The 26,843-nt window shown below is 39.3% G+C and overlaps 1 protein-coding gene across 2 annotated transcripts in view; it reads right to left on the bottom strand.

The window, feature by feature from the left end:
* Positions 1–26,843, bottom strand: part of DIAPH3 (diaphanous related formin 3) — a 558,347-nt gene that overhangs the window by 241,080 nt on the left and 290,424 nt on the right. For both annotated transcript variants that reach the window (XM_036299517.1, XM_036299518.1), the window contains one exon: positions 2,114–2,353. In XM_036299517.1, the coding sequence (XP_036155410.1) occupies positions 2,114–2,353 (240 nt within the window). The remainder of the gene's footprint in view (positions 1–2,113; positions 2,354–26,843) is intronic.

Below are 26,843 nucleotides of genomic sequence, written 5' to 3'. Positions count from 1 at the left end.
CAGTCAACCTCTAATCCAGCGGTTCTCAAACGACGGGTCAAACGACCCTTTCACAGGGGTCGCCTAAGACCATCCTGCATATCAGATATTTACATTACGATTCATAACAGTAGCAACATTACAGTTATGAAGTAGCAACGAAAATAATTTTATGGTTGGGTCACAACATGAGGAACTGTATTTAAAGGGCCAGAGGTTGAGAACCACTGCTCTAACCAGTGCTGTCCAGTAGAACCTTCCGAAATGTGCTGTATTTTCACTGCCAGTATGTATGGATACTGATTCACTTGAAACATGGCAAGTGTGACCGAGGAATTAAATTTTTAATTTTATTTGAATTTTAATTAATTTAAATTTAATGATTTTAGAGAGAGGAGGGAAAGGGGGACAGAAATAGAAACACTGATGAGAGAAGCATGGAGTGACTGACTCCTACTGAGGTTCAAGCTGGCAACTCAGGCATGTGCCTTGACCTGAATGGAACTAGCAACTCTTGGTTTAAGGGCCAGACACTCAACTGAGCCACACCAGCCGGGCTTAATTTAAATTTAAATAGACATGTTTGGCAAACAGTGACTGCACTGACAGTACTTTTTCATATGGCTATTAAAATTATTTTCCTATAAGATAACTGATAACATCACTGCCTTATAGAAATAATGTCTCCATAAAAACTTCACCATAAGGTATGGCATTTCAGGCTTTTCACCATCTAAGCGAATTTACTATCTAATTTCAATTTTCTCCACTCCTCTCCCATTTAGGCTCCAGGTGTACAGGATCACTCCGTGTACGAACACATGCCATGAGAGAGGCTTTTATACAAACTGCTGATTCTTGTTTAGAATACTTTTTCCTCTCAGGGAACATCCACTCACTCATCCAGATACAGTTCAGATTCCTACTAGTATCCCTCTCTGAATGTTTATCTGGCCTCCCTTAGCAAACAAAGCTAGGCTCTCTCAACTATGCTGCCTTAACTTTCTTGTATATAAGCTCCATTAAAATATTTAATCACACTTAATGGGTTAAATATGAAAAATATAACTTCCACATATGCTAAGTAAGTATTAATCACAAACACTAAATGAGATGATCAGGTCAAGCACTTGGCACTCTATAAATGTGCAGTCTTCAATAGATGTGTTATGAATTACATCATCCAGATCTACAAAGAAGATGTAAGACTAAGAAAGCAAGGAGAGGAAAATAAAAAGGCGCTGATACTAGTGGGAGGTTTACGTCGGGGAACTCATGTAAGCAAAGTCACAAAAGTACCAAGAGATTAACTATTCAGCAAACCCACAGCTAAAGCCAAACTTGTTTTTCACCTTCCCTTCCTAACTGGCAAAAGCAATAATCAAATTCCTTAGTCAGGGAGGGTAGATGTTACCAGGTCAAGAACAAGAGAAAGCTTTTCTTGTGATGTGTAACTGAGAAGAATTTGTTATAAGCAGATCAATAAAGCACTATTACAGTGGCCCATTGCTTAGGAAAGAGCTCTGTTACATAAAACATTGAACCCAGCAGAAAAAGACTCTCTAAACTTGCTCCATTTCCATATCTTCTAAAGTTATGTTTAGAGAAACATTTCAAAATCTGAGTTATGTTTACTCCCCTTTATAGAATAATAATTTCCTCCTTACATAAAACAATCTCACTTTTCTCTCCCTTTAGTCTGCTTGCAAAAATATAAATGCAAAGAAATAATTAAATAAAGGTAAAAATTTTAGTGGAAATCCTAAGCAAGTCTCAACATATATACCTTCATATGAGAGGTAACTGAATTGAATATCAACTAGGTTTAAATAATATTGTGATGTTCCATTTCATTACTTGGAGAACGCATAGGTTTACAACATAATTTTGTTATTAAACAAAATCCTTCAGTTGGATTTGCAGATCACAGAAAATTAATATTTGGATTTAGTTCAGAGGTTGAGTAAATTAGCTTAGTTCACTCTGGGTTTGGGTTCATGGTTCAGTTCAAGTTCTTGATAATGAGCACACCAAAACAAAAAGATTTAAATAATGTAATCAGGGCTGACATTCTATGACTAAGTGTGCAGGCAAATATGTGCTTAAAAAGAAGGAAAAAAAAAAACCAACTCACTTTACAGAGAGAGCTAAGGTTAAATCCAAAGGTTTGAGCATTCCGGGAGCCGGCATTCATGTAGTTTCCCATTAGCAATACAAGTTCCAGCAACTTGCTAAAGCTTTTGCTCTTCTTTATCTCTTCGCAGGCAGTGCTGACAGCCATGATGTCAGGTTTGATGTTATTCACCTGCTCTTCAAACTGAAGCTTAAAGAGAATAGCACTGAGCCGGGGCCGCAGTCTCTTCACATTGCTCATCTGATGGAAAAGAAAATAGCAGATTTCCTTTAAAATGCATGGTATACTTTAGTACTGTAAGAGTGCAAGTAATCTAGGATGATTTATTGGTATGACAGTACCGAAGAAGCAATATGTCCCCTAAAACTGATAGCATGAAAAGAGAAAAGCCCTGTTTGTTTTTCTTAGGAATCCAGAATTGTCCCTCAAAAAAAAAAAAAAGACACAACACAGATTTAGATGCTCAATGAAAAGAAAGCTTTAATTAAATGATAAAGCTTAAATAAGTAATAAAGTACATTCATTTTTTAAAACTAAATTTTAAAAAGAGGAAACAGCCCTAGCCGGTTTGTCTCAGTGGTTGGAGCGTCGGTCCTCAGACTGAAGGGTCTCAGGTTCGATTCCAGTCAAGAGCACATACCTCGGTTGCAGGCTTGATCCCGGCCCTCGTTGGGATGAGTGCAGAAAGCAACCCACTGATGTGTCTCTCTTACATCAATGTTTCGCACTCTGGCTATCTCTCCCCCTCCCTTCCACTCTCTAAAAGTCAATGGAAAAAATATCCTCAGGTGAGGATTAACAAAAAATGAAATGAAATAAAATAGGGATATAGAGGCAACAAATTACAAAGCATTCATATCATTAATTTTTTGTTCAAAATTGAAACATGCTGAGTCATGTTTAAAACATATTCAGAAAGGTATAAAAGAAGGTTTGTGTTTTTTTCCAAAGAGCAATTATTGTCCTCTGAAGCACTGCTGACTAACAATACATGTTAGAGAGGGAGAGTAAATAGGTCCCAATTTGTACTAAATTTACTTTCTTCAGCAACACAAGAAAGTAGAATCACTCCTGACATATCCTAAATTAGCAGCGTTAGGGTTAGGAAACATGGGCATAACAGGAGACAAGAACAGTGCAAAGCCACAGGTCTGTCTGGGACTCAGGGTTGCTATGTTGGAAATGTAGGGGGTTGAAATTGTCAAAACACAAATAAACAAACAAAAATGCAAAAAGGGCAAGAGGGTCAGCAAGTTCTTGCCTTAAACTACTCCCCATTTTCTAGCAACACGTGAAGGGAAGAGCCACTTACCTGAAGGTTGAAGACATTTAAGGTATGTAGGAATTCCTTGGCCAAATGTATTAGGAGTTTCAGACTTAGAACAGATGGATGGGGCAGTGATAGTTGTAACTCTTGCACTTCAACTACTATCATAAGCATCAAGAGCAGTTTGAGGCAAGGTCAGGAAAAAACAATGACCGAAACTGACAGAGTTAAAACAGGGACTAGGTGGCCATTCACAGATCCAAAGGAAAGGCTAAAAGACAATGCCTCATGAGGTGCACAGGATGTCTGTAAAGGAGACAGACAGCTATCTGCTAATAATATAAGTGCTTGTTATTTAAAATAAGATATGGAAAAAAAATAAAATAAAATAAGATATGCCATACAAAAGCCTAAACTTATTAGACCTAATAGGATAACACAGATACTGCTTTAATGATGTAGCAACATAATTCGGCACACTCATCTAAAAAGAACTGAGCAATCAAAGAGGTAGCTCTCAGTAGATAACTCTGCAAATATATCTTCAAATGGACCAAATCCTTACAATGACTGAAAAGTTTTATAGCAAATAATATAAATGTCTACTTTATAACAGCACTTTCCACAGGCACCTGACATGTGAAATGTTTGTTTATATGTATACAGGCAAGATTCCAAGAACTCAACTAATGTAGTTAATAATAGGTCCCTGCTACAAAGTATGTATAAAGGAATGTCTTAAAATTTCTTGACTTCAAAAAATGTCTTCAAATTCCTGTCTAGAGAAAATAATATTTTTCCCTAGAAGACAGTAAAAAACTGTAAGCTCAAAAAAGACATTTTTTAAAGTAAAAAGAAACATTACCAATCATGGTTTTATAGAATAAACAAGTCATATAAAACTGTAGAAAGACAATTTTAGAGGTCCTATTAGCATATGTTTGGATATTGGATGTCTAGCACACAAAGCAGACTTAAGCAATTATTACTTCTCAAAAAGTCATTTTGTGTCTTAAAATGCTCTCAAATAGACTTACTTCCTTGAAATTGCAAGATACTTTATTCCATTTAGTATATCCTTTAGAATAATAAGATGTGCAAAGAACACTAAACATGAGTGTTCATACGCTTGTGGTCTTCCAAGGTGGACACTGAGCCCACGGCATCTGCTTTCAGTCTGTGCCCTTACTCATGATCATGAACTTAAGTATTTAGCACTTCACAATAAGCATGAGAAGGAATTCTCCAGTCTCCCATGCAAACCATTGGTATTACAAAATACATTAATTTTAACCTACATTAGTGTACTACTTTGTGCAGAAAGAGAAAAAAAGACTGCTTAAATGGCCCAAAATATGTTCAAGCTTTCCTGCTGACAAGCTAACCATATGCAGCCAGGATAAAGTAATTAATTTTCCTAGAAAAAATATAACCTAGATTTGTATGAGTAATGAGTCTACCTGGCACTAGGGACAGGTACCTTGAAAAGATAGAGGAAGTCTACGATGGAATGCAGAACAACGTGCTATGTTTCCTGAAAAACCCTGACAAAGCGAAGTCAGGAAAGGTAACCAAACAACAGGTCTTTGACCCACAGCCTCGCAAATTAGATGTCCTTTCCATACTGCTCTTTCTTCCAAATTTAGAAAAGTTAGTATTTGACCGATATGAAATAAATGAATTTTAGTGAATGAAATTACTGAGCTGGAAATGAATGTGAGAGATCACCTGGTGCTCCTGCCTGTCTTTAGTCCACTATTTAGCTTACTTTGACCCCATAGGCCAAATGCTTGCCCCTATTGTTTAAAACAAAATCAATAAAAGCTAATGTTCTAAAATCTAAATCTTGAGTTCTATGATAATAATAGCAGGGCTTTTTCTTATTAAATCAAAGTTTGTTTCTTTAGATGAAATTTTAAAAAATACATTTAAAAATGGGAAAATACTTTTTTAAAAACCCTGAAGAATGTTTCATCGTCACCACAGATTCTATCAACACTGGGGGTTTGCATTTTGTTTGCTTGCTAAGGAACCTAAAACTGTGTTTTGGCTGACAGAGACTAAGCTGAATGCAAAAGTGGATAGCTATAGAATATAAATAATACTCTCAATGGTAATGGAAGGGAGGGAGGGAGGGAGGGAGAGGAGGAGGGAGGGAGGGCAGGAAAGGAAAGAAGGAAGGAATGGAGGAAGGGAGGGAGGGAGGAAGGGCGGGCCCTAGCTGATTTGGCTCAGTGGATAGAGTGTCTGCCTGCAGACTGAAGGGTCCCAGGTTCAATTCTGGTCAAGGGCACATGCAGGGGTTGCAGGCTCAATCCCCAGTAGGGGGCCAGCAGAAGGCAGCTAATCAATGATTCTCTCACATCATGGATGTTTCAGTCTATCTCTCCCTCTTCCTTCCTCTTCTGAAATCAATAAAAAGTATATTTAAAAAAAAGGAAAGGTTATATTAAAAGAAACTTTAAGATATTTATAATGAGAGTGTTAGAGAAAATTATAAATTCATTTATACGGAGGCATCCTTTAAATTTATGGTTATATATAGGATCTTAGCAATCTCTTTTTTTTTTTCTTTTTTTCTCTTTCAAGCTTTTATTTAAGGGCACGGACTCAGGATGGATTTTAGATCTTGTTAAAAGCAGCCACGTCCAGGGACTGTACATAGTCCTCAAAAGCAGTGATCTGCTCCTCCAGCATGTCTGTTCCAACTTTATCGTCTTCCACTACACACTGTATTTGATGCTTTTTAATTCCTTACCCCACTGGAACCAGTTTAGAAGAGCCCCAGACCAAGCCGTTTGCTTGAATGCTCCTGACACACTCCTCTAGTTTTGCCATATCTGTCTCATCATCCCAAGGTTTCACATCTAATGAGATGGAAGACTTGGCAACAAGTGCAGGTTTTTTGGCTTTCTTTGATTCATACTGTGGGATCTTAGCAATCGTAAACCCATAGCACCAAAACCCAACAATAATGAGCTACAATCTGAATATCAATCTAAAGGCATAAAAAAGTAAATATATATATATTTAAGATCAACACAATATATATATATATATATATATATATATATATATATATATATATATATATATATATATATATTATTGCTAAGATCCTATATATAACCATAAATTTAAAGGATACCTCTGTATAAATGAATTTATAATTTTCTCTAACTCTCTCTCTCTCTCTCTCTCTCTCTCCATATATATATATATATATATATATATATATATATATATACACACACACACACACACACACACACACACACACACACACACATATATATATATTTCCCTAGTATTGTTTGAAGGCAAGGCACAACCCTTCTGCAATCTCTCCCAGTGGCAGAAGGGACATATGCCAGATGAAACAACCTTAAAAACAGTGACCACTAAAAATCAAAGAACAAGCAAATCCAGAATCCTAAGGGTAATTTTTATTTCAAAATTTTGTTTGTTGGCAACATGTGTCATTGGAGCAGGAACAAAATAAGATGAAAAGACTTTTAAACAATCAATGAACTTACAAGTATTGACTGGGTGCCCACTTGGTGCTACAAGAGGCACAGGGGTCGTGGTTACTGCCCTTACAGCCCATTTCATCTAACTCTTTCCATCTGTCTTGAAGGGTAAAAAGTAGAAAGTCCCCAGGGAGATGTAATTTTCATGATCTCATGTTTTTCACATGTAATTTTACTTTACCCATTATTCTATGAAAAGAATCATTTTGGCATTTTTATACCAATAATGTTTAATGCCATATCTGGTTCTCTTTATGCAGGTTTTTTTTTTTTATAAAGAACAGATTTTCAGGAACCAATTTATTCAAAACTTGCTGGATTTTTCCACCTTTCTGCCTGCAGAATAATTCAGGCTCACCTCAAAATAAAGTTTAGTATATGCTCCATCTCTTCATTACTCTTCCCTGAAGTCATTATAAAACTACTTAACCATTCACTTCACTTTCAGCCACTACAAGTAACCCACTGATTAAAAAGCTAATCACTTCAGTCTTAATTGATTGACAAAACCTTTCCTTCATTATATTTTGTGAATATGTAATTATAAGGGATAATGGAATAGCACTTCAGGAAGGTTAAATGACTGCTTCCAGGTCACATGCAGCCAATCAACTGTACAGTTCCACTAGAACATCACAATGTAGAAATTAATAACCACAACTTAAAAACCATCTGATGACCTGGCCAGTGTGGCTCAGTCGCTTGACCATTGTCCCATGCACCAAAAGGTTACAGGTTTGATTAAAGGTTACAGATCAAGCACAAGCCCAGATTGCAGGCTCAATCCCCAGTGCAGGGAGTGCAGGAAGCAGCCAATAGATGTTTCTCTCTCATAGATGTTTCTCTCTCTCTTCCTCTCTCTAAAATCTATAAAAACCATCTGATATTCAAACTACTTCTACTGTGTTTTCCAATAAGTAAGAATGAACTTTAAATTCCCTACCACAGTTATCAGATAAAACACTATGGAGATGACCCAGCTGAGCACTCAGCATCCTATTACTTCATATTTTTTTCCTTTCTCCTTGGTATATCCAACTACCTCCTGTTCTGCTGAATATTTTTTTTAATATATTTTTATTGATTTCAGAAAGAAAGGGAGAGGGAGAGAGAGAGAGAAACATCAGTTGGCTGCCTCCTGCATTCCCCTCACTGGGGATTGAGCCCGCAACCCAGGCAGGTGCCCTTGACCAGAATCGTACCTGGGACCCTTCAGTCTGCAGGCCAACACTCTATCCACTGGGCCAAACCAGCTAGAGCTCTGCTGAATTTTTAATATTTTTTTTCCAGATACACTTTTGGCATCCCCTCCACACTGTGCTCTCCACTTAGATTTCCATATTAGCTAATTCTTCACTCTCAGTGGGAGACATATTATAAGCAGGGAGAATGTGAAAAAACAAATGCGTATCTTTGTGAAAGACAGGACTAGAGAAAATGATAAGGGGTTGAGGGAGGAAAGTGACATCTGAGAAATAAACAGGATTTAATAATAGAATTAAGACACTTAGGAAAAAGTTTTGAACTTGATTGTTTTAATTAAACTAGGTGAAAAATATTTAACCGTTACCATTAGCTAGCCAATATTTTTATGATCTCCAGAATTCTCAGACAAAAGAAACATTCATTTTACTTCAAGAGAGGCAATCAAAAACATAGCTATTCAAGTGTGTTATGGCTGGGTAGTGCTGAGAATATAAAAAATGTTTTAAAAATAAGTGTGGCCTTATGATATTAAACTCCTAAGCTGAAATTATTTTAAAAAACTATACAACAGCAAAGTACATGTGGTATATTTTTTATAGGTTTGCATTGGAGCAAGGTAAATCCTAGAATTATACAAAAAATAATAATAATAAATAAAATAACAGGGTATAAATGTATATTCCTCCAGCTAGCCAAAGGATAGACAATTGGCAATAGACATCAGCTATGGCTTTGTTTTTGTTTACAAATGTTTATCAATTCTGGACCACTAAGGGTTTCACAGGAGGTCCATGTGAGTTCTGCAGATACTCAGGATCTGTAAGTGGTAAAGCTCCAGAGCACGAGACTAATTTGGAGGTCTTAGCTAGCACTCCTAACGAAGAGTTTCATATCTGATCAATTAAAAAGCTGGCATAAAACTCAGAACCTTTCTGGTGTTTTAAATTCATTCATGTCTGTTTCCAGACAGTCTCCACCCAACCATAGGAAACCAATGTTGTTTGTGGGGGGGTTTTTCTGTCGTTAACTTCGTTTTGCTCGTTCTTGAAATTTATATTAATGAAACTTACAGTAAACACTTTTCGTGTCTGGCTTCTTTCACTCAACAAAATGACTTTGAGATTCATACACACAGACAGTGATTCAATACTTTGTTCTTTTTTCATTTCATAATATTTCATTATAAGAACACACCAAAATTTCTTTATCTACTTTCCTGTTGATAGTTTTTTTGGGTGTTTCTTTTTTACTTTGAGGCTATGTAGTGGGCTGGGTTGAAGAAGGACTCCAAAAATGCTGTATTAAGCCCTAACCTCAGGTACTTGCTAATGTGAACTTATTTGAAAATGGGGTCTTTGCAGATGAAATGAAGTTAAGGATAACCAGAAGAGATCATGCTAAATTTAGGGCAAGCCCTAAATCCAATGACTGATGTCACTTTAATAAAAATAGTAGAGAGAGAAACAAACAGAAGGCAGCGATGTGAAGGAGGAGGTTAAGACTGAAGTAATGTTACAAGCCAAGAAATGCCAAGAACTGCAAGCAGCTACCGAAGATAGGAAACAAGACTGCAACAGATTCTTGCCCAGAGCCTACAGAAGGAATCAGTACTGCCAAAACATCCATTTTGGACTTCTGCCCTCCAGAAAATGCAGGAAAATACATTCCTGATGTTTTAAACCACCAGGATTATGGACATATATTATGGTCGTGTGTGAAAACTAATACAGGATATTATCAATATTCTTATATTAGTCTTTTCATTTTTATTAAATACCTAAAAAGATATAGTGTAAATGCATACATAACTTCAAAAGAAATTGGCAAGCTGTTTTCTAAAGTGGTTTATGCCATTTTATACCCTCTTTACTAAAGCTATGATTTATTTAGGAAGCTTTATATTTTATCTTTGCATGTTTAGGTCTACACTCCATCCCTCATCAATTATTCTGTGGGGTGTGATGCAGGAGTTGAGATTCATTTTAGCCCATAGGATATCCAAGTTTGGCAGCACCATTTGACACAAAGAAGTTCTTTTTCCCATGCACTAGCCTTGATGTCTTTCTTGTGAATCATTTGTTGGTATCCTTGTGGGTTTACTTCTCAACTTTCCAGAAAAAGTTTATTTTTATATCTAAGCCAAACCTTACTGCCTTGATATCAAATCAATAGTCTAAGTCCTCCAAGTTTGTTATTTTCCAAATTGATTTTGTCTACTCTAGGTCTTCCAAATGCCACACGAATTTTTGTAACTTTTGTCAGTTGCTATAATAAAACCTGCTGGGATTTTGATTGGGAATGTGTATCATATATCTATTAGGAGTCTACAGGTCATTTGAGGGAAAAATAAAATCTTCACAATACTGAGTCTTCCACTCTATGAGCATGGTAAATACCTCATTTACAACTTTAATTTCTCTCAGCAATATCTTGTGGTTTTAAGTGTAGAAAATCAGCATGTTTACTGAAATGTATCCCTACGTATTTTAAGTTTTTTGATGCTATTGTAAATAGTACTATTTTATTTTATTTTCCAATATATGTCATTACTAAAAAAAGAGAACTCGTTCTGGTATACTGACTATCCTGTGACCTTGTTAAATTCACTGGTTACTTCAATAAAGTTTATTGTAAACTCCTTATACATTCACATAGACAACTGGGTCATTAAAAAAAGGTTTACTTTCTGATTTACAGTGTACAGGCCTTTTGTTTCTTTTTCTTATTACACAGGTTAGAATATGCATTATAATGCTGAAAAGAAGTAACAAGGCTAGATATCCTGGTCTTCTAGTAGGTGAAGACAGAAAGAAGACAGCTGTCCATAAAACAGGCCTTCACCAGAAACTGAATCAGCCAGCATCTTGACCTTGGACTTTTCAGACCCCAAAACTTTGAGAAATAAATTTCTGTTTTTTAGTTAAAAAAAGAAAAAGAAAAAAAAGAAAGAGGGAGAGAGTAGATATCTTTGGCTGGTTTCCAATCTTAAATGACAAATCATTTCATTTTTCCCATTAAGCATGAGGATGGCTCCTGGTTTCCCATAAATGTCCTTTATTAGGGTGAAGACATTTTTTTCTATTTCTAGTCACTAAAAGATTTTATTTATCATGAAGTAAAATTCTATCAAATCCTTTTTTATTTTGCATCTATCTAGATATGACTTTTCTCCATTTTTTCTGGTAATATGCTTAACTACATTTTTCAAGGTGAAAAAACCTTGTGCCACTTGGTCATGATATACTTTTTTAATGAGTTGCAATATTTGATATAAAAATATTTTGTTGACAATTTTTTAACTTACATGTTTATGTATAATATGAGTTTCTAATTTTCTGTAGTAAATTTTTTTCTTTGATTTCGGATATTGGTAATTTAAGAATCTGTTTTTTTCTTTTTCAATGTTTTCCTTTTTATTTAGTTCAAAATAATTTCTTCATTGACCCTCAAGTAACTTAAAATCATGTTACATAATTTTCAATCCAGGAAATGTTCTATTACTGTTCAATATAATTTTTTTAGACAGAAAACTTACTCTGAATTTCAATCTTTTCAAAATTACTGAGATTTATTTTATGTTCCTACATTGTATACCATAGCAAACATTCCATGTATATTTGAAAAGAAAGTATATTATGCAGCTTTTGTGGAAAATGTTCTACAAATATCATTTCTAAGTTGGTTGGTAGAATATTTACTAATTCAAAATATTTACTAATTTTTGGGGGGTCACTTTCTCTAGAATTTACTGGAAAAGAAGCATTTAAAATCTCATTATGATTGATAAGTTATCTATTTTTACACTTAATTCTGCCATATTGTACCAGTTCATGGTTTTTATTTTCTGCCTTGCCCTTCTAACATTTCACACCTTCTGATTCGTTTCATGTGTGTAAAGCTACAACAGCACAATTCCAATTGGTGTACCCCATCATTTGTGCAATTACTATCATGTCCTGTACTTCACATACACTATAAATCCCATCCTGCATTTTTATTTTTTAATAATCAATTTTCTATTTATGGATCTGACTTTCCATAAGGGACCATTTTCCTTTGACCTGAATTCAGGAGATCCTTTAGCTTTGCATGAAGGGTAGGTCTGATGGCCCAAAACTCACAGGTTTCACATCACTTAAAAGTATATTTTACTCTATTTTTGGAAGGGTTTCTAAATAAATAAAATGTTGAGTTTACAAGATATTTGCTATTTCAACACTTAATGTCTGCTTACCATGATCTCTGCAAAGCCAGTAAGAGCTCTCATTCTTGTTGTCCTATATGTAATGTTCTCCACTTCTCTCTCTCCAGTTACTTTTATGATTCTCTCTCTTCATCTTTGGCTTTCAACAATTTGACCAGGATGTGCCAACGTGTCTTTCTTTTTATATTTACTCTGGCTGGATCTGCTGAGCTTCTTGAATGACAAATTGATGTTCTTCACTCAATTTGGAATTTCTTAGCCATTGTTTTGTCAAATACTTTATCAGCCACAATCCCACTCTCTTCTTCTTTTGGGATTCCAGTTACAGGTGTTTTGGACAGACTGGTATTTACCCAACAGTATCTGAGATTCTATACATAAATATAATATTTTGTTCCTACATTCTTAAGAAACTGATTTCTATAGATCTGCCTTCAAATTCATTGATTCTTCTGCTATCTGCAATATACTTTTAAAACCCTACACTAATATTTCCATTCAGTTATTAAAATTTTCAGTTTGAGAACTTTAATATAGTAAATTTTTAGTTTCCAGAAATTTTCCTGCAAACATTCCTTAATTAAGACCATGCTTTCCTTTAATTCCTTGAAGAAAATTTTCTTTAGTTCTTCGAGCATGTTAATAATATCTGTATTAAAATTTCTGCAAGTAAAACCCAAAATCTGGGCCATTTTGGGTCTGGTTTGACTTTTTTTTTTTTGGACAACACATCCCATTTATTGTTTTTTACTTTTTAATTAAATATTATAATGTAACAACTGTTGAGCTGTAATATTCCTTTTGCAGAACATTTACTCTTGTTTGAGCAGGCAAATCAGTCACTTAAACTGTACAGGCTGAGTTTGACCTTAGTTAATGTAGCTCTGTGGGAAGGAGAGGTGTTGCCAAGCTCCTCCACTTTCTTCCCAGAGGGGTTTTTGCAAGACTTGAATCTAGGTTTTGTTGGAGTGGGTCTAAAGTAGGAACTCTCTTAGGGTACGGTCCTCATTCCTACAGCACATACAACCTTTCCAGCTGTTTTATTTTAGTAAATGCTGAGTTACTAAGGTGTTAATATTTTACTATTCTAGCAGGGTCAGAAATCCAACACTTCCTAGTAATGCTGGAACTCTATTTACTATCTCTGTTCCATTCGAGCCATGTAGCAGGTGCTATGTGATAAATCTTATTCAGCAGGCAAACAGCCCAACCTCTAGACTCATGGGAGATCTCCACATGGACTGGCATCCCTTCCTGCACAATCCCTTCAACTTCACACCCTGTCCTGAAGACTCCAGCTGTTTCAGCTGCCTCCTCAGCTCTGAGAAAACCACACCCCCTACTTGAAATCCAGTTCTCTCTATTATCATTGAAAATTTTCACCAGGCCTAAAGCTGGTAATTCATGAAGTTTAGGAGGTTTGCAGTTTTTCTTAAATGTTTTAAGACAGAAATCTTCCATAGTTTGTCAAGTTTTATCATTGTTTGTGGTTCACACAGCTTTTGCTAAATTTAAGCCTAATTTATTTATGTTGCTTTAAATGAAAATGTTGAAACTTTATTACAATTTCAGCTTTAAGAATACAAAAACTACTCTTTACCCAGATTAACCAACTGTTTCCATTGTGCCCCATTTGCTTTATAATATTCCCTCTTCTTTTCCATATTATATAATACACTAGAGGCCCTCAGGGGGAAGGGGGGGTCCCTCAGCCCAGCCTGTGCCCTCTCACAGTCTGGGACCCCTTGCGAGATAACGACCTGCTGGCTTAGGCCTGCTCCCGGGTGGCAGAGGGCAGGCCCAATCCCTAGGTGCAGCCCCTGGTCGGGCTCAGAGCAGGGCTGATTGGGGAGTGGGGGCGCCGCCCCTGTCATACACAGAGCAGGGGGGATCCGGAGGTTGCGATGCCACCCTCAGTCACGCTCAGTGTAGGGCCAATTGGGGGGTTGGGGCACCACCCCCTGTCACACTCAAGGCAGGGTCAATGGGCAGGTTGCGGCGCCAACCCCTGTCATGCACAGAGCAGGGCCAATCAGGGGGTTGGGGCATTTCCCCCTGTCATGCACAGAGCAGGGCCAATCAGGGGGTTGGGGCGCTGACCCTGTCACTCACAGAGCAGGGCCCATCATGGGGTTGGGGAGCTCCCTGCTGTCACACACAGAGCAGGGCCGATCAGGGGGTTGGGGAGTTCCCCCCTGTCACTCACAGAGTAGGGCCGATAGGGGAATTGGGGCACCGCCCCCTGTCACACACAGAGAAGGGCGGATCAGGGGTTTGGGGTGCCGCACGCTGTCACACTCAGGGCAGGGCCGATGGGGAGGTTATGGCTCTACCCCATTACACACAGAGCAGGGCCTGTGGGGGGCGGTTGGGGCATCGCCCTCTATCACCCACAGAGCAGGGCCGATCAGGGGATTGGGGCACCACCACTGTCACACTCAGGGCAGGGCCGATGGGGAGGTTATGGCTCTACCCCATCACACACAGAGCAGGGCCTGTGGGGGGGTGGGGGGGGTTGGGGCGCCGCACCCAGTCACACACAGAGCAGGGCCAATCAGGGGGTTGGGGCACCGCAGCCTGTCACACACAGAGCCGCAGGGCAATCAGGGGGTTGGGGAGCTCCCCCCTATCAGGCACAGAGCAGGGCTGATCAGGGGGTTGGGGCGCCTTCCCCTGTCAGGAACAGAGCAGGGCCGATAGAGAGGTTGTGGCCCCGCCCCCTGTCACACACAGAGCCGCAGGGCGATCAGGGGGTTTGGGCGCTGCCCCCTGTCATGCTGATCCCAGTGCCAGGAGGCCTCGCGGCTCCGCTGATCCCGGTGCTGGGAGGCATATTACACTTTTACTATATAGGATAGAGGCCTGGTGCACGGGTGGGGGCTAGCTGGTTTGCCCTGAAGGGTGTCCTGGATCAGGGTGGGGTTCCCCACTGGGGTGCCTGGCCAGCCTGGATGAGGGGATGATGGCTGTTTGCAGCTGGTCACACACCCTTCAGGGTGGGGGTCCCCACTGGGGTGCCTGGCCAGTCTGGGTGAGGGGCTGAGGGCTGTTTTCAGGCTGGAAGGTGACTGAAGCTCCCAACTGCTCATTTTTTTCTTTTTCTTTTTTTATTCTAGGCCAGCTTTAGCTCTCAGGCATGGCTCCAGCTCTTAGGCCTCCGCTGCTGAAAGCAGGTTTCTGGCCTTTGTTTACCTTCTGTATTTGAAACAATGTTGCGATCCTGCTGGCTGAAGCCTGGGACTAAAGCAGGTTTCTGGGGTTTTGTTTAGCTTCTATATTTGTAACATAGTTGCTTAGAGTTGCAGCTCAGAGGCCGGCAGTGGCAGGCGGGGAACATTGGAGTCCTCCGTCACTGAAGCAAGCAAGCCTCATGTTCGCTTCCAGCTGCCTGGCTGCCGGCCGCCATCTTGTCTGGCAGTTAATTTGCATATCACCCTGATTAGCCAATGGGAAGGGTAGTGGTCGTATGCTAATTACCATGTTTCTCTTTTATTAGATAGGATGTTATAAAGGAAAAGATATATACATATTACACATATATATTTGGTTAAGGTGTTTCCTATCAGTTTCTCCAATGAAAAGTAACTTAATGTTTCCTTTATAATAAGTAATTTATAGGGAGATGCTTCAAGACCATGTAAACAGTATGTATATAATCTATTTTCATCAAATATTCACTTATGTGTTAACTAGAGGCCCAGTGCACAAAATTCATGCACAAGTAGGTTCCCTAGGCCTGGCCGGTGATCAAGGCCAATCAGAGCCTTCTGGCTGCTGGCCAGGGCCTTCCTTCTTTTGCCAGCTGGGGCCTCCCTTCCTTCGATCCATGCTTCTCCCTGGTGGTCAGTGCACCACATAGCAAGTGATCAAACTCCAGGTCTCCCGGTCAAACTCCCAGTTGAACTCCCAAGGGACACTTTGCATATTAGGCAGATACATAGATAGATAGATAGATAGATAGATAGATAGATAGATAGATAGATGATAGATAGATAGGGACAACCCATTGAGTAGAATTCTACCTATTATAGTATTTTACTCATCTTTATTAAAATGTACTTTACAGACCTTTACTGATGTCTTCACGAATGAAAGATAAAATAACCCAGACTATATACAACAATTACACCTTAAGCCACAAGTGGGATAAAATTGCCTAACACTATAGTAACTTAGTTCCATACGTCTAGTTTCCCCTTTTCCAACATGTTTCAAAATCAGTCTTAGAAGAGAGCATGTAGGCCTAATTAATGAGATTTGCAAAATACAGAAAATTCTTCCTGTGCACTAGATTAAACTCAGATCTAAAAAGCAACCTTAAAACAATGCCGTTTGCAAAGTGATGAATCATAAGAGACCTTTTTGCTTATAACTACAAAATGCTTTAGGCTCTATTTCAAATGAATGATGCATGGCTAGTAATTAGTATGTGACTGTAATGATGTTTTGTTTTGTTTTCGCAAATGAAACAAATTAAGCAGATTATGCCATAAAATTCCAATACTACATAGACATCTGACTAAAAAGCATGTTTTCATACCAAAACAACAACCCCCTCCCCTCCAATTTCTATTCTGAACTTAAATATTCCACTTTTTAGTTGTTTGTGTAGAAGACTTAAAATCCCAATGAGAAAAAACTAGAAACTAACAAACTTTCCAAAAACTTAATTTCAAGTTCAACAATTCAAGTTCCCTCATACATATTCTAAGTAATTTGTATGTAATAACTCAAAGTTTATTTTTCAATATTAAAATAAATTATTCTGAAGCATACAGAATACTGCTAAAAGCAACTTCGAGTAAAGTAGCCGCCCACAGCCAGCAAACACCAGAGTGACTGCCACCATGAGAAGTGACATGAAGGACACAAAGTGTCCTAAAGGACACAAAACTGTGATTCACATCTAACTACAGTACTCACCGACTGAGGGAACAAGTTGTCTCATCTATGAAATGGTCATATCTATATTTAGGGTTATATGCAAATCAATATAAATATCCCTTTATGTATCAAACACTTATTATGTGCCAAACATTGTTCTAGGCCATGGAGATTCATCTATATATATAAAGAGCCAGGGGCCGTCACATCCAAAACAACCAAACAGATGACCAAACAGGCAGCATGGGGCGACCAGGCCGGCAGGGGATTTAGTGAGGGGTGACCAAACAACCAAGCAGCAGGCTGCCTGGGGCGACCAGGCCAGCAGAATGGGGAGGGGGCAGTGAGGGGCAACCAGGCCAGCAGAGGGGGGAGTGAGGGGAAGACCAGGCCAGCAGGGGGCGACCAGGCCGGCAGTGGGGGCAGTGAGGAGTGACCAAGCTGGCAAGGGGGCAGTTGGGGGTGACCAGGACAATAGGAAGTGCACTTGGGGGAGACCTGGCCGGCAGGCGGGGCATTTGGGGGCAACCAGGCTGGCAGAGTGGAGCAGTGAGGGGCAATCAGATTGGCAGGAGGGGCAGTAAGGGGCGACCAGGCTGGCGGGGGGGGCAGTTAGGGGTGACCAGGTTGGCAGAGGGGGGCTGTTGGGGACCACCAGGCTGGCAGGGCAGTCAGTAAGGGGTGACCATGCTGGCGGGGGGGAGGGAGGGGTAGTTAGGGGCAACCTGGCCGGTGGGGAAGGCAGTTAAGGGGTGACCTGGTTGGCAGAGGCAGCAGTTGGGGGCAACCAGGCTGGCAGGAGGACAGTTGGGGGTGACCAGGACGGCAGGCAGAGGTGGTTAGGGGTGATCAGGCTGGCAGGGGGGCCAGTTAGGGGCGATCAGGCAGGCAGGCAGGTAAGCATTTAGGAGCCAGCAGTCCTGGATTGTGGGAGGGATGCCCGACTGCCGGTTTAGGCCCGAACCCCAGGATCAAGCCTAAACTGGCAATCAGACATCCCCCAAGGGGTCCCAGATTGGAGAGGTTGCAGGCTGGGCTGAGGGGATCCCCCCCCCATGTACAAATTTCATGCACCAGGCCTCTAGTATTGAAATAAGGAGACGAGAAGCAGCTTCAAATGGAGTATACTGTAAAGCAAGCACACAGAGAATGGGAAGAGACAAAGAAACAACAGAACAGATGACAGTAAGTGCTATGAGTAAGCAGGGTCATGTAGTTAGAGAGTGATGAGGGGACACCATCATGATGAGCACTTCCATGAAAAAGTGGCATTTGGGCTGAAGCAAAGGAACTGGCCAGAGTAATGGCAAATCTGAGGTGGGAACAAAAAATGAACATGGCTGAACATAGTGGACAAGTAACACAGTGGTAAAATACGAGGTTGAAGATAAACAGACTAGATCAGGGGTGGGCAAACTTTTTGACTCGAGGGCCACAATGGGTTCTTAAACTGGACCGGAGGGCCGGAACAAAAGCATGGATGGAGTGTTTGTGTGAACTAATATAAATTCAAAGTAAACATCATTACATAAAAGCGTACGGTCTTTTTTTTTTTTAGTTTTATTCATTTCAAACGGGCCGGATCCGGCCCGAGGGCCATAGTTTGCCCACAGCTGGACTAGATCATCTCACAAATTATAATTAAATTGAAAACCATTAGAAGGTCCTAAGGAAAATTCCCCTTCTGGCCATGGATACAATGGGACTGGAACTGTCCCCTCTGCCTGAAATTAGTTTTCAAACTTTGAAACCAACTAATGAGGGACAGTGGTGCCTGAGAAAGGGGGGAAAAGCAAGGTGAGCCCTGCAACTGCCCCTCAGCATACTGTCTGAAATTTCCAAACTGCAGCCCCTGAAGAAGAAAGCCAGGAGGAGCTATGCGATCTCCATGAGATGAGGAGAGGGTGGTGGGAGTCTGGAAATGCCAAAGCAGGTAGAGTATGTACCTTGGTTGCGGGCACATCCCCAGTAGGGGGTGTGCAGGAGGCAGCTGATCGATGTTTCTCTCTCATCAATGTATCTAACTCTCTATCCCTCTCCCTTCCTCTCTGTAAAAAATCAATAAAATATATTTTTTTTAAAAAAGAAAATGGCCAAAACACTCCAGTTAAGAGGCAGAGATGATCATATTGGATTAAAAAAAAAAAAAGACTCAACTAATATGCTGCCTGTAACAAGAGTATGTTAGGAGGAAAAAGACAAAAAAGATAAACCATGCTATCATTAATCAAAATAAAACTGGAGTGGTTTTATTAATATAACACAAATTTGAAAACTATTATATTTTAAGTTTGGAATTGACATATTCTCATTTATTTTTTGAGAGAGGGAGGAAGGGAGGAAAAGAATGAGAGAGAGACAGAGACAGAGGCAGAGGCAGAGACAGACATAGATTGGTTGCCTCCCACATGTGCCCTGACCAGGGCTGGGGATTGAACCTACAACCCAGGTACATGTCAGCTAATGCTCTAAAGACTGAGCCACACTGTTTATTTTTATAGAAAGAGGTCACTAGCTGCTATGTGGAAAATGGCAGTGCATTCAAAACATGAAGCATGGAGCCTGAAACATAGTAAGTAATCAACACATGGCAAATACAAATGTCTATACAGTTATGAGGGACTGGCCCAGCACTACTATCCTTAACATTTTATTTTTTCCCCAACAGTCTTCTTCTAAAATGAATACCCACATTTTATTCTACTTTAAAGTTGGCTTCCCATTGCCATTCATAAACAGCTATGAAACAAAAGCACTCCAGGCACAACAGTCCCTGCCTGACTTCCAAAATTTTATTTAACAAAAGAGGGATTATGAGAAATCATTAGAATACCATAAACATGATACTTATACTCAAGAGCCACTTTGACTAAATCCTATAAACTTGCAAGTAGTTAATAAATTACATGTTCAAGATTGATCAGTGGACCAGGTTAAGATTAGTCAGTTATAGAGTAAAAGGGAAAGTTGGAGAGGGAGGTGGGATGCAAACAAAAAATAGAATACAGATCCTTGGATGTGATTCAGCCAGTTGGCCCCTCTGACTCTATCTGTAGCAGGAGGCTCATCATGAACGAGGGCCCTGCTGGCAGCTCTGTGGGTGAGATGATGACAGTCCAGGCACTGCTCCTCACTGGTAAGCACAGGAAGTGTGCCCTGCTGGTGGAGCCTGCAGTGATACCATCACGCCTGATGTCCAGAGCAAAGAATATTTCTCTAAGCGGAAGTGACAACTGGGCCATTTTCGGGTCACGTGGCAGTGGATGGCCATTGGAAAAACTTTCTTTACTACTGTCATGCTTAAAACACAAGAAGATAGGCTCAGCCCAGATGTGGTATAGAACAGGCCTCTGGCAGGTCTGGGGAGGCCAGGTCTTCTCTGGAGGACATGGCCCAAGTTTGCTGTGGAGCAGACCAACTGATGTACAGTATTGGGGGTTCACTTCTGATCTTTTATAGTTTCTATTAAACTTGAACTGAGAAAAAAATTGGGGGCTAAACTTTGAGGAGACAGGGTTGAGGTAGTGGAGGTAAGAAAAAGTGACAGGAAACATTCTCTACATTGTAGGTTAGTTTATTCAAAAGTAGTAAATAATAAAAAAGTCTTTTCCTGTAATACTTGCTAACTAGCTCATATTTTTAGAAGATAACTCTCCCCAAAATACTCTTAATTGACCAATGACATGTCTTAACCTTAATTCCTCCCCTGACATTTTACAAACTCTTGCTCTTTTTGATGTCAGAATATTAATGGCAAAGGTATTTCTGTATTTATTCCAAACATAAACCTAAAAATGACACCTTGCTGTGTTTCTTAGTATTGATTGTTTGCAATTTTTATTCTCTTTCTACATTATGACAAATAAAATTCATTCAGGGACTTCTAAAAATAAATCAATGGCCTTTCAGAAATTCATTCAGTGTTTGAGTTCATGCTTCAGTTCAAGGCATTGATTCGGTGGGTGTGTTTCAGGGGCATTCAAATCAAATCATTGTGCTAAATTTTCAGGCAACTCTCTGTCCTTCAGTAATAAACTATGTCTACTGCTTTGTCCAAAGATGCCAGAGGGGCCAGCTCTGTGATCTGCACTTCAGGCCGGATGGGAAAATTATGTGGATACTGACTGAAGGTGTGGTAAGTTAAAGGGGAAATCTACAGGCAGGATTCAGACAAGTGACATAACTAATAAAGGGTTAAGACCCATGGTTAGGGAAAGATAGGTGGAAACAAGCATTTGGAGGAAGATAAAGATGGGGGGAAAGTACTCTTCAACTTGCAAGAGAGGTCATTACTAGGGCCAGCAGTCAGAATCACAGATAGCTCCAATGGGGTTATAAGAATCCACTAAAAAGTAAGAAACTAAGAACACAGCAGACATAGCCCCTCCTAAGACAAACACCTAAAAAAATAAAGAAAAAAGTGCATAAAGCTATATAATGAGAACAGAATATAGCAGATAGATAATTAAGCAGTAAAGGAAAGGACTGTCATGCAGCTAACTGAACTTTTTTTTTTTTCTTAAGTTCACTCCAAATATAGAATGCTTCAAAAAAGTCTCAGTCAGAACTTAGGAAAAACATAAAGATAGTCAAGGAAACCCATAATATAAAGTTGCTGGATCCTAAATCCCTTCAAAATATACAAGCACTCAATCGATCAGAATGATTTCAGAGCTTTACTGTGGCTAGTGGTACCAAGGGGACCTACTTACAAAGCAAACGTTGTTAAATAGGATTTGCCCATAGCATGAAACTTCGGTAATGCCACATAGATTACTATAGGAAAAGACACATAATGTGACATCAATAAATTTAAAAAATCAATAAAATATTGGTCCTATCATAGTTTCAGCAGAAAGCCACAAACTATGAGAACTCTTAAACATATTAATATTTATGCGAAATTATGACTATTGAATGTATAAATGTGAGTCAATGCACTATCAATACACATATACTAGTACATGCAGAAATTGGTTTTCCTAGTAGACAGGAATTTGGACAAATATTATAATAAGAAAAATGAGTTGGTAGTGGTGATGCTGGTGTCACAAAAGTTAACATCAATTTTTCACCAAAGGAAGGAAAATCACTTTTACTGGTCCCTATCCCAATCCTTAAATAAACATAAAATGTGGACTAGGATACAACATAGGCATCCTTGGTAAAGAAAAGAAAACAGCATTAATAATATATAATAGCTGAGTTCAGGACAGGAAACAACCCAATATTAGAGAGAGAAAAATAAAGTAAATGCATTTATCCTTTCAAAATATCCAAGTCTGCTTTGGAAAATTAAGGATGTTTAATGAAACAAACAATTCACTACAAAATAAAAAATATAAGCAGAGCAAAGAGGGAAAAGAAAAAAAAATAACACAGACAAGTACTATAATAAGACATGGGACCAAAATAGCACCTCTTTCTGTCCCAGGAACCACAATGCAAACTAAGTTAAATAAAACTTCATACAGTTGATTCTGGATACCACAGAAAGGTTTTCAAGAGCTCTCACCCTTAGCATCAGAATGCCTGCCAGTCCCCTATTAACCAGGGGACAGAGAATAAGGGAGAGGCTTCTGGAATGAAATCTGGCCGGGCCATCTTCCAGAAACACCTACCTCGCCAGGCTCTGCGAGGAAGGAAAAAGCATTTCCCTCCCATTTTGGGCCGAGTTTCTGGAGATGATCAGGTTAGTATTTAGTTTTTTCAAAGAAATGCAGGAACAGGACTGGTTCTGAGGAAAATCACACTGTTGGCTAAAGTATCCTGTGAAACCTTTCCTTTGCAACCAGTGACCTTTCCCCACCTCTTACATATACCCACTTTTGTACCAATAAGTCAAGAGTCTTATACTTAGAAACAAAACAGTGTGGTTAATACAACATAAGGAAATGTGAAGTCAGAAACTGAGTTTGAATCCTTCTCTTCTGTTTATAAGGGGTGTGTGTGTGTGTGTGTGTGTGTGTGTGTGTGTGTGTGTGAGTGAGGGTGTGTCTCGGTTAAGTCACCAATTCTATATGAGCTCCAGTTTTTGCAAACTTAAGAGACTGTTGTTAAGGATATGTCAGATAAATGTACACAAACATACTGTGGGAAGTGCATATCACTATATAAATTTAAATAATATAACTCATATAATTACTTGGCTCCTCTATGGCTGCACATTTTGTGTAATAATTATGCCATTGACCTAAAACTCCAAAATTAATCTCTCTCACTGCTCCTATTATCCAAACCCTCATCTTCAAGGATAAGAAGTTTCCAACACAATATTAAAAAAAATAATCAAGTAAGGTTTTAATCTCCTCTAGGTATCCCATTCCATGACATGATTTACAAGCAGAAAGCAAGCTTGCGGTTTCATATCTCAGATAGTTAAAAAAATTTTGCAGGGTTTTTTTGTGTGTGTGTTTTTGTTTTGTTTTTTGGAGAGGAGTTGGGTCCGTGAACAAACTTTCTATAATAACCATCAAGCTGTTGCTATCTAAAACTGGGTGATTTTCATTTCCAGGGGTTTCTAAGCTCAGGCTCAAGCCCTCAATCAGATATACTTCATCACAGACCCAGAGGTAGAGAGCATTGAAACTTATGTTTCTGGCTCCAACATGTGCAGGTTATGTTAGAAGAGAAGCTTATTCTAATCAGTTTTTTCAATAATATGTCTTTAACTCTTGGAAGTTATTCCCAGGAACAGAAAATAATTACTCCAGCACCAGGTCTCAACATGAGATCTGGAAGTCATGATAACTGATCATAACTGAAATGTTCATGGGTCAGTACTTATTTTTATGTCATGTTCTTAATGCATCCTCTTGGCTGCTTTGTGTGACATTAAATTGTGTATATTTAGAAGTCAAAGTACAAAAAGTCTAGAAGGTGTTCAAAGGGAATTATTCATTAACTAGAGGGCCGGTGCACAAAATTTGTGCAGGGGAGGGGAGTCCTCAGCCCAGCCTGTACCCTCTCGCAATCCGGGACCCCTCAGGAGATGTCCAACTGCTGGTTTAGTGCCAATCCCACAGGAATCCCTGCGGGATCGGGCCTGAACCAGCAGTCAGGCATCCTTCTTGCAATCCTGGGCCACTGGCTCCTAACCGCTCGCCTGCCTGCCTGCCTGATCGCCCCTAACCGCTTCTGCCTAGGCCCCACTGCAGCAGCTTCGTCCTGAAGGGCATCAGGAATGACGTGCAGAATGACATCTGGAAGGCCGTTCTGCTGTCTGGTCTAATTAGTTTATTACCCTTTTATTATTATAGATAATTGTGTGGTGAATAAAATCATTAACAAAGAGGAAGGTATAAAAAAAAGAGCCTAGAAAACAGTATCTGAGTGAGACACTTATTAAAAGTTAAAAGAAATGGGAAGAGAGCAAAGGAAGGAGTCGGAAAAGAAACTCAAGGAGCCAGAGGAGAGAATGATAAGAAAGCAGGTGATGCTAGAAGGGTGAAATGCTGACCACAAGGCAAGAGCACACAAGACAAGAGATGAATCTGGAATTAAGAGGTTGAATCTGGAATTATGAGGTTGCCCAAACACCAAGAGAGTAACTCTTGACAATGATGAGAGCAAAAGCACACACATGCAAGACAATCACAGAACAGTGAGAAAAATTCTAAATGTAAAATAAGGAATAGCTGAATCATAGGAGAAGAAAACATTCAAAATAAAAATATGATGATGACAACAGCTACAAAAACTTGGAACTTATTATTCACTTTTGACTATATACATGCATAGTCTCCTTTAGATATCACCTAATAAGATAATTTTTAAAAATGTTAAGTGAGGGGTAAGAAACTTACCCCAATGTTTCATAGCTAGTATATGGTAAATTAGGAATTCAAACCCAGGTCTAATTAGACTAGAAATGTAATAAAGAATATTTGAAGGAATGTGAAACACCAAGAAGTTGTTTTAAGCCAGATTCATGTTTTAATACTAATAGCATGCTTCATGGCAAGCCTCAGTGAGCCAACAGCTAAATGGTTTTAGTTTTGTAGTATTTAAAATAAATTATCAAGTACCTTCAGGAACGTTATTTATTCATTCATCTGATATTACATGCCAGGCACTGATCAAGACATTAGAATTCATCAATGGATACCCGAAAGAATGATTCCTGCCTTTATGGACATTCTTATAATAGGTTCATAGATAGGTTATGGACAGAACAAAATACAGAAATGAGAAAGCAGATGAGTTCTTAGAAGAAAAATAAAGCAGGAAAGAGAAAAAGAAGTGCTAAAGACAAATGGGTATGCAATTTCAAATAAAATGCTCAGAGAAGACCTTCAGAAGTTGCCTGAGGAAACAAGACAGGAGGGACTCGAGGGAGGAAGCCACGTGTACATCTAAAGAAAGCAAGGTCCAAAGAGAGGCAACACCAAATGTAAAATCCCCAAGAATGTGACTGGCATGAGGGGGAGTATAGATACAGAGGCCATGTGTTTAAAGCTGAACTAGTGAGGAGAGAGTGGCAGAAGATGAGGCATGTGATGTAGAGCATTACAGACATCTCACAGGTTTAGGCTTTTGTTCTGAGGTGGGCAGCCAGCAGTGGGTAACAGGTTGAGACAGTGCATTATCTTACTTAAGTCACTAGTTACTGTATTAAGAACAGACTGTGTTGAAGATAAAATGAGATAGATACTATTTCTTAATATTACCAAGTTTTTCACACATTTTACATGCATTTTATATAAAACTAGAGGCCCAGTGCACAGATTTGTGCATTGCTGGGGTCCCTCAGCCTGCCCTGTGGGGATCGGGCCCAAACCAGCTCTCTGACATCCCCCAAAGGGTCCTGGATTGCGAGAGGGCGCAGGCCAGGCTGAGGGACCCCACCAGTGCATGATCGGGGCAGGAAAGGACTGTGGGAGGGCTCCAGGGCGTGTCTGGCCTGTCTCGCCCAGTCCTGATCAGCAAGACCCTGGCAGCAAGCTAATCTACTGGTCGGAGTGTCTGCCCCCTGGTGGTCAGTGTACATCATAGTGACTGGTCCACCAGTCGAATGAATGGTCGGACACTTAAGCATATTAGGCTTTTATTATATAGGATAGGCAAAATTGTGTACCTTTTGCCACAAAGTGAAAAAAGTAGAAAAGATAATGATTAAATCAATTGGAAATTTAAACTTTTTGAGAAACTTATAAGAGTTAGCAATTCAATGAAACAACATATTATTCTGATCATGCTGTGTTTTTATTAGTTCTAATAAATTAAAGAACTGTAGTAATTTAATATAGCTGACATTCTACTAATTTCAAGGGAGCAAGGGTAACAAAAGCTCAGAAGAGAATTCACTCAGAGTTCAATTCCATTTCTCCTCCCACTCTACAGAGAACACAATTGCTACTATGTTAGTGATTTTTCCCCTTAATGGCAGGATTTGATATTACTATTTTGAGGTAGATTTGAACTAAATGAACTCAATCCCTTGATTTAATAAGTTATTTTATCAAGGAATATGCCTGCATATTTTTGGCATTTTAACTTCATATTAGTTTATAATACAGGCACTATATACTAATTATTATGAGGTATTAGAGATTCCACTTTTTTATGAGAGCAAGGCTTGGAGGCAAAAGCAGATTTTTCTTTCTTACCACAAACACATATTCTCATGACCACTAGCTT

Source organism: Myotis myotis, unplaced genomic scaffold (genome assembly GCF_014108235.1).
Source record: "Myotis myotis isolate mMyoMyo1 unplaced genomic scaffold, mMyoMyo1.p scaffold_m19_p_3, whole genome shotgun sequence".
Lineage (NCBI taxonomy): Eukaryota > Metazoa > Chordata > Mammalia > Chiroptera > Vespertilionidae > Myotis > Myotis myotis.
This window is presented reverse-complemented; position numbering and strand designations above follow the sequence as displayed.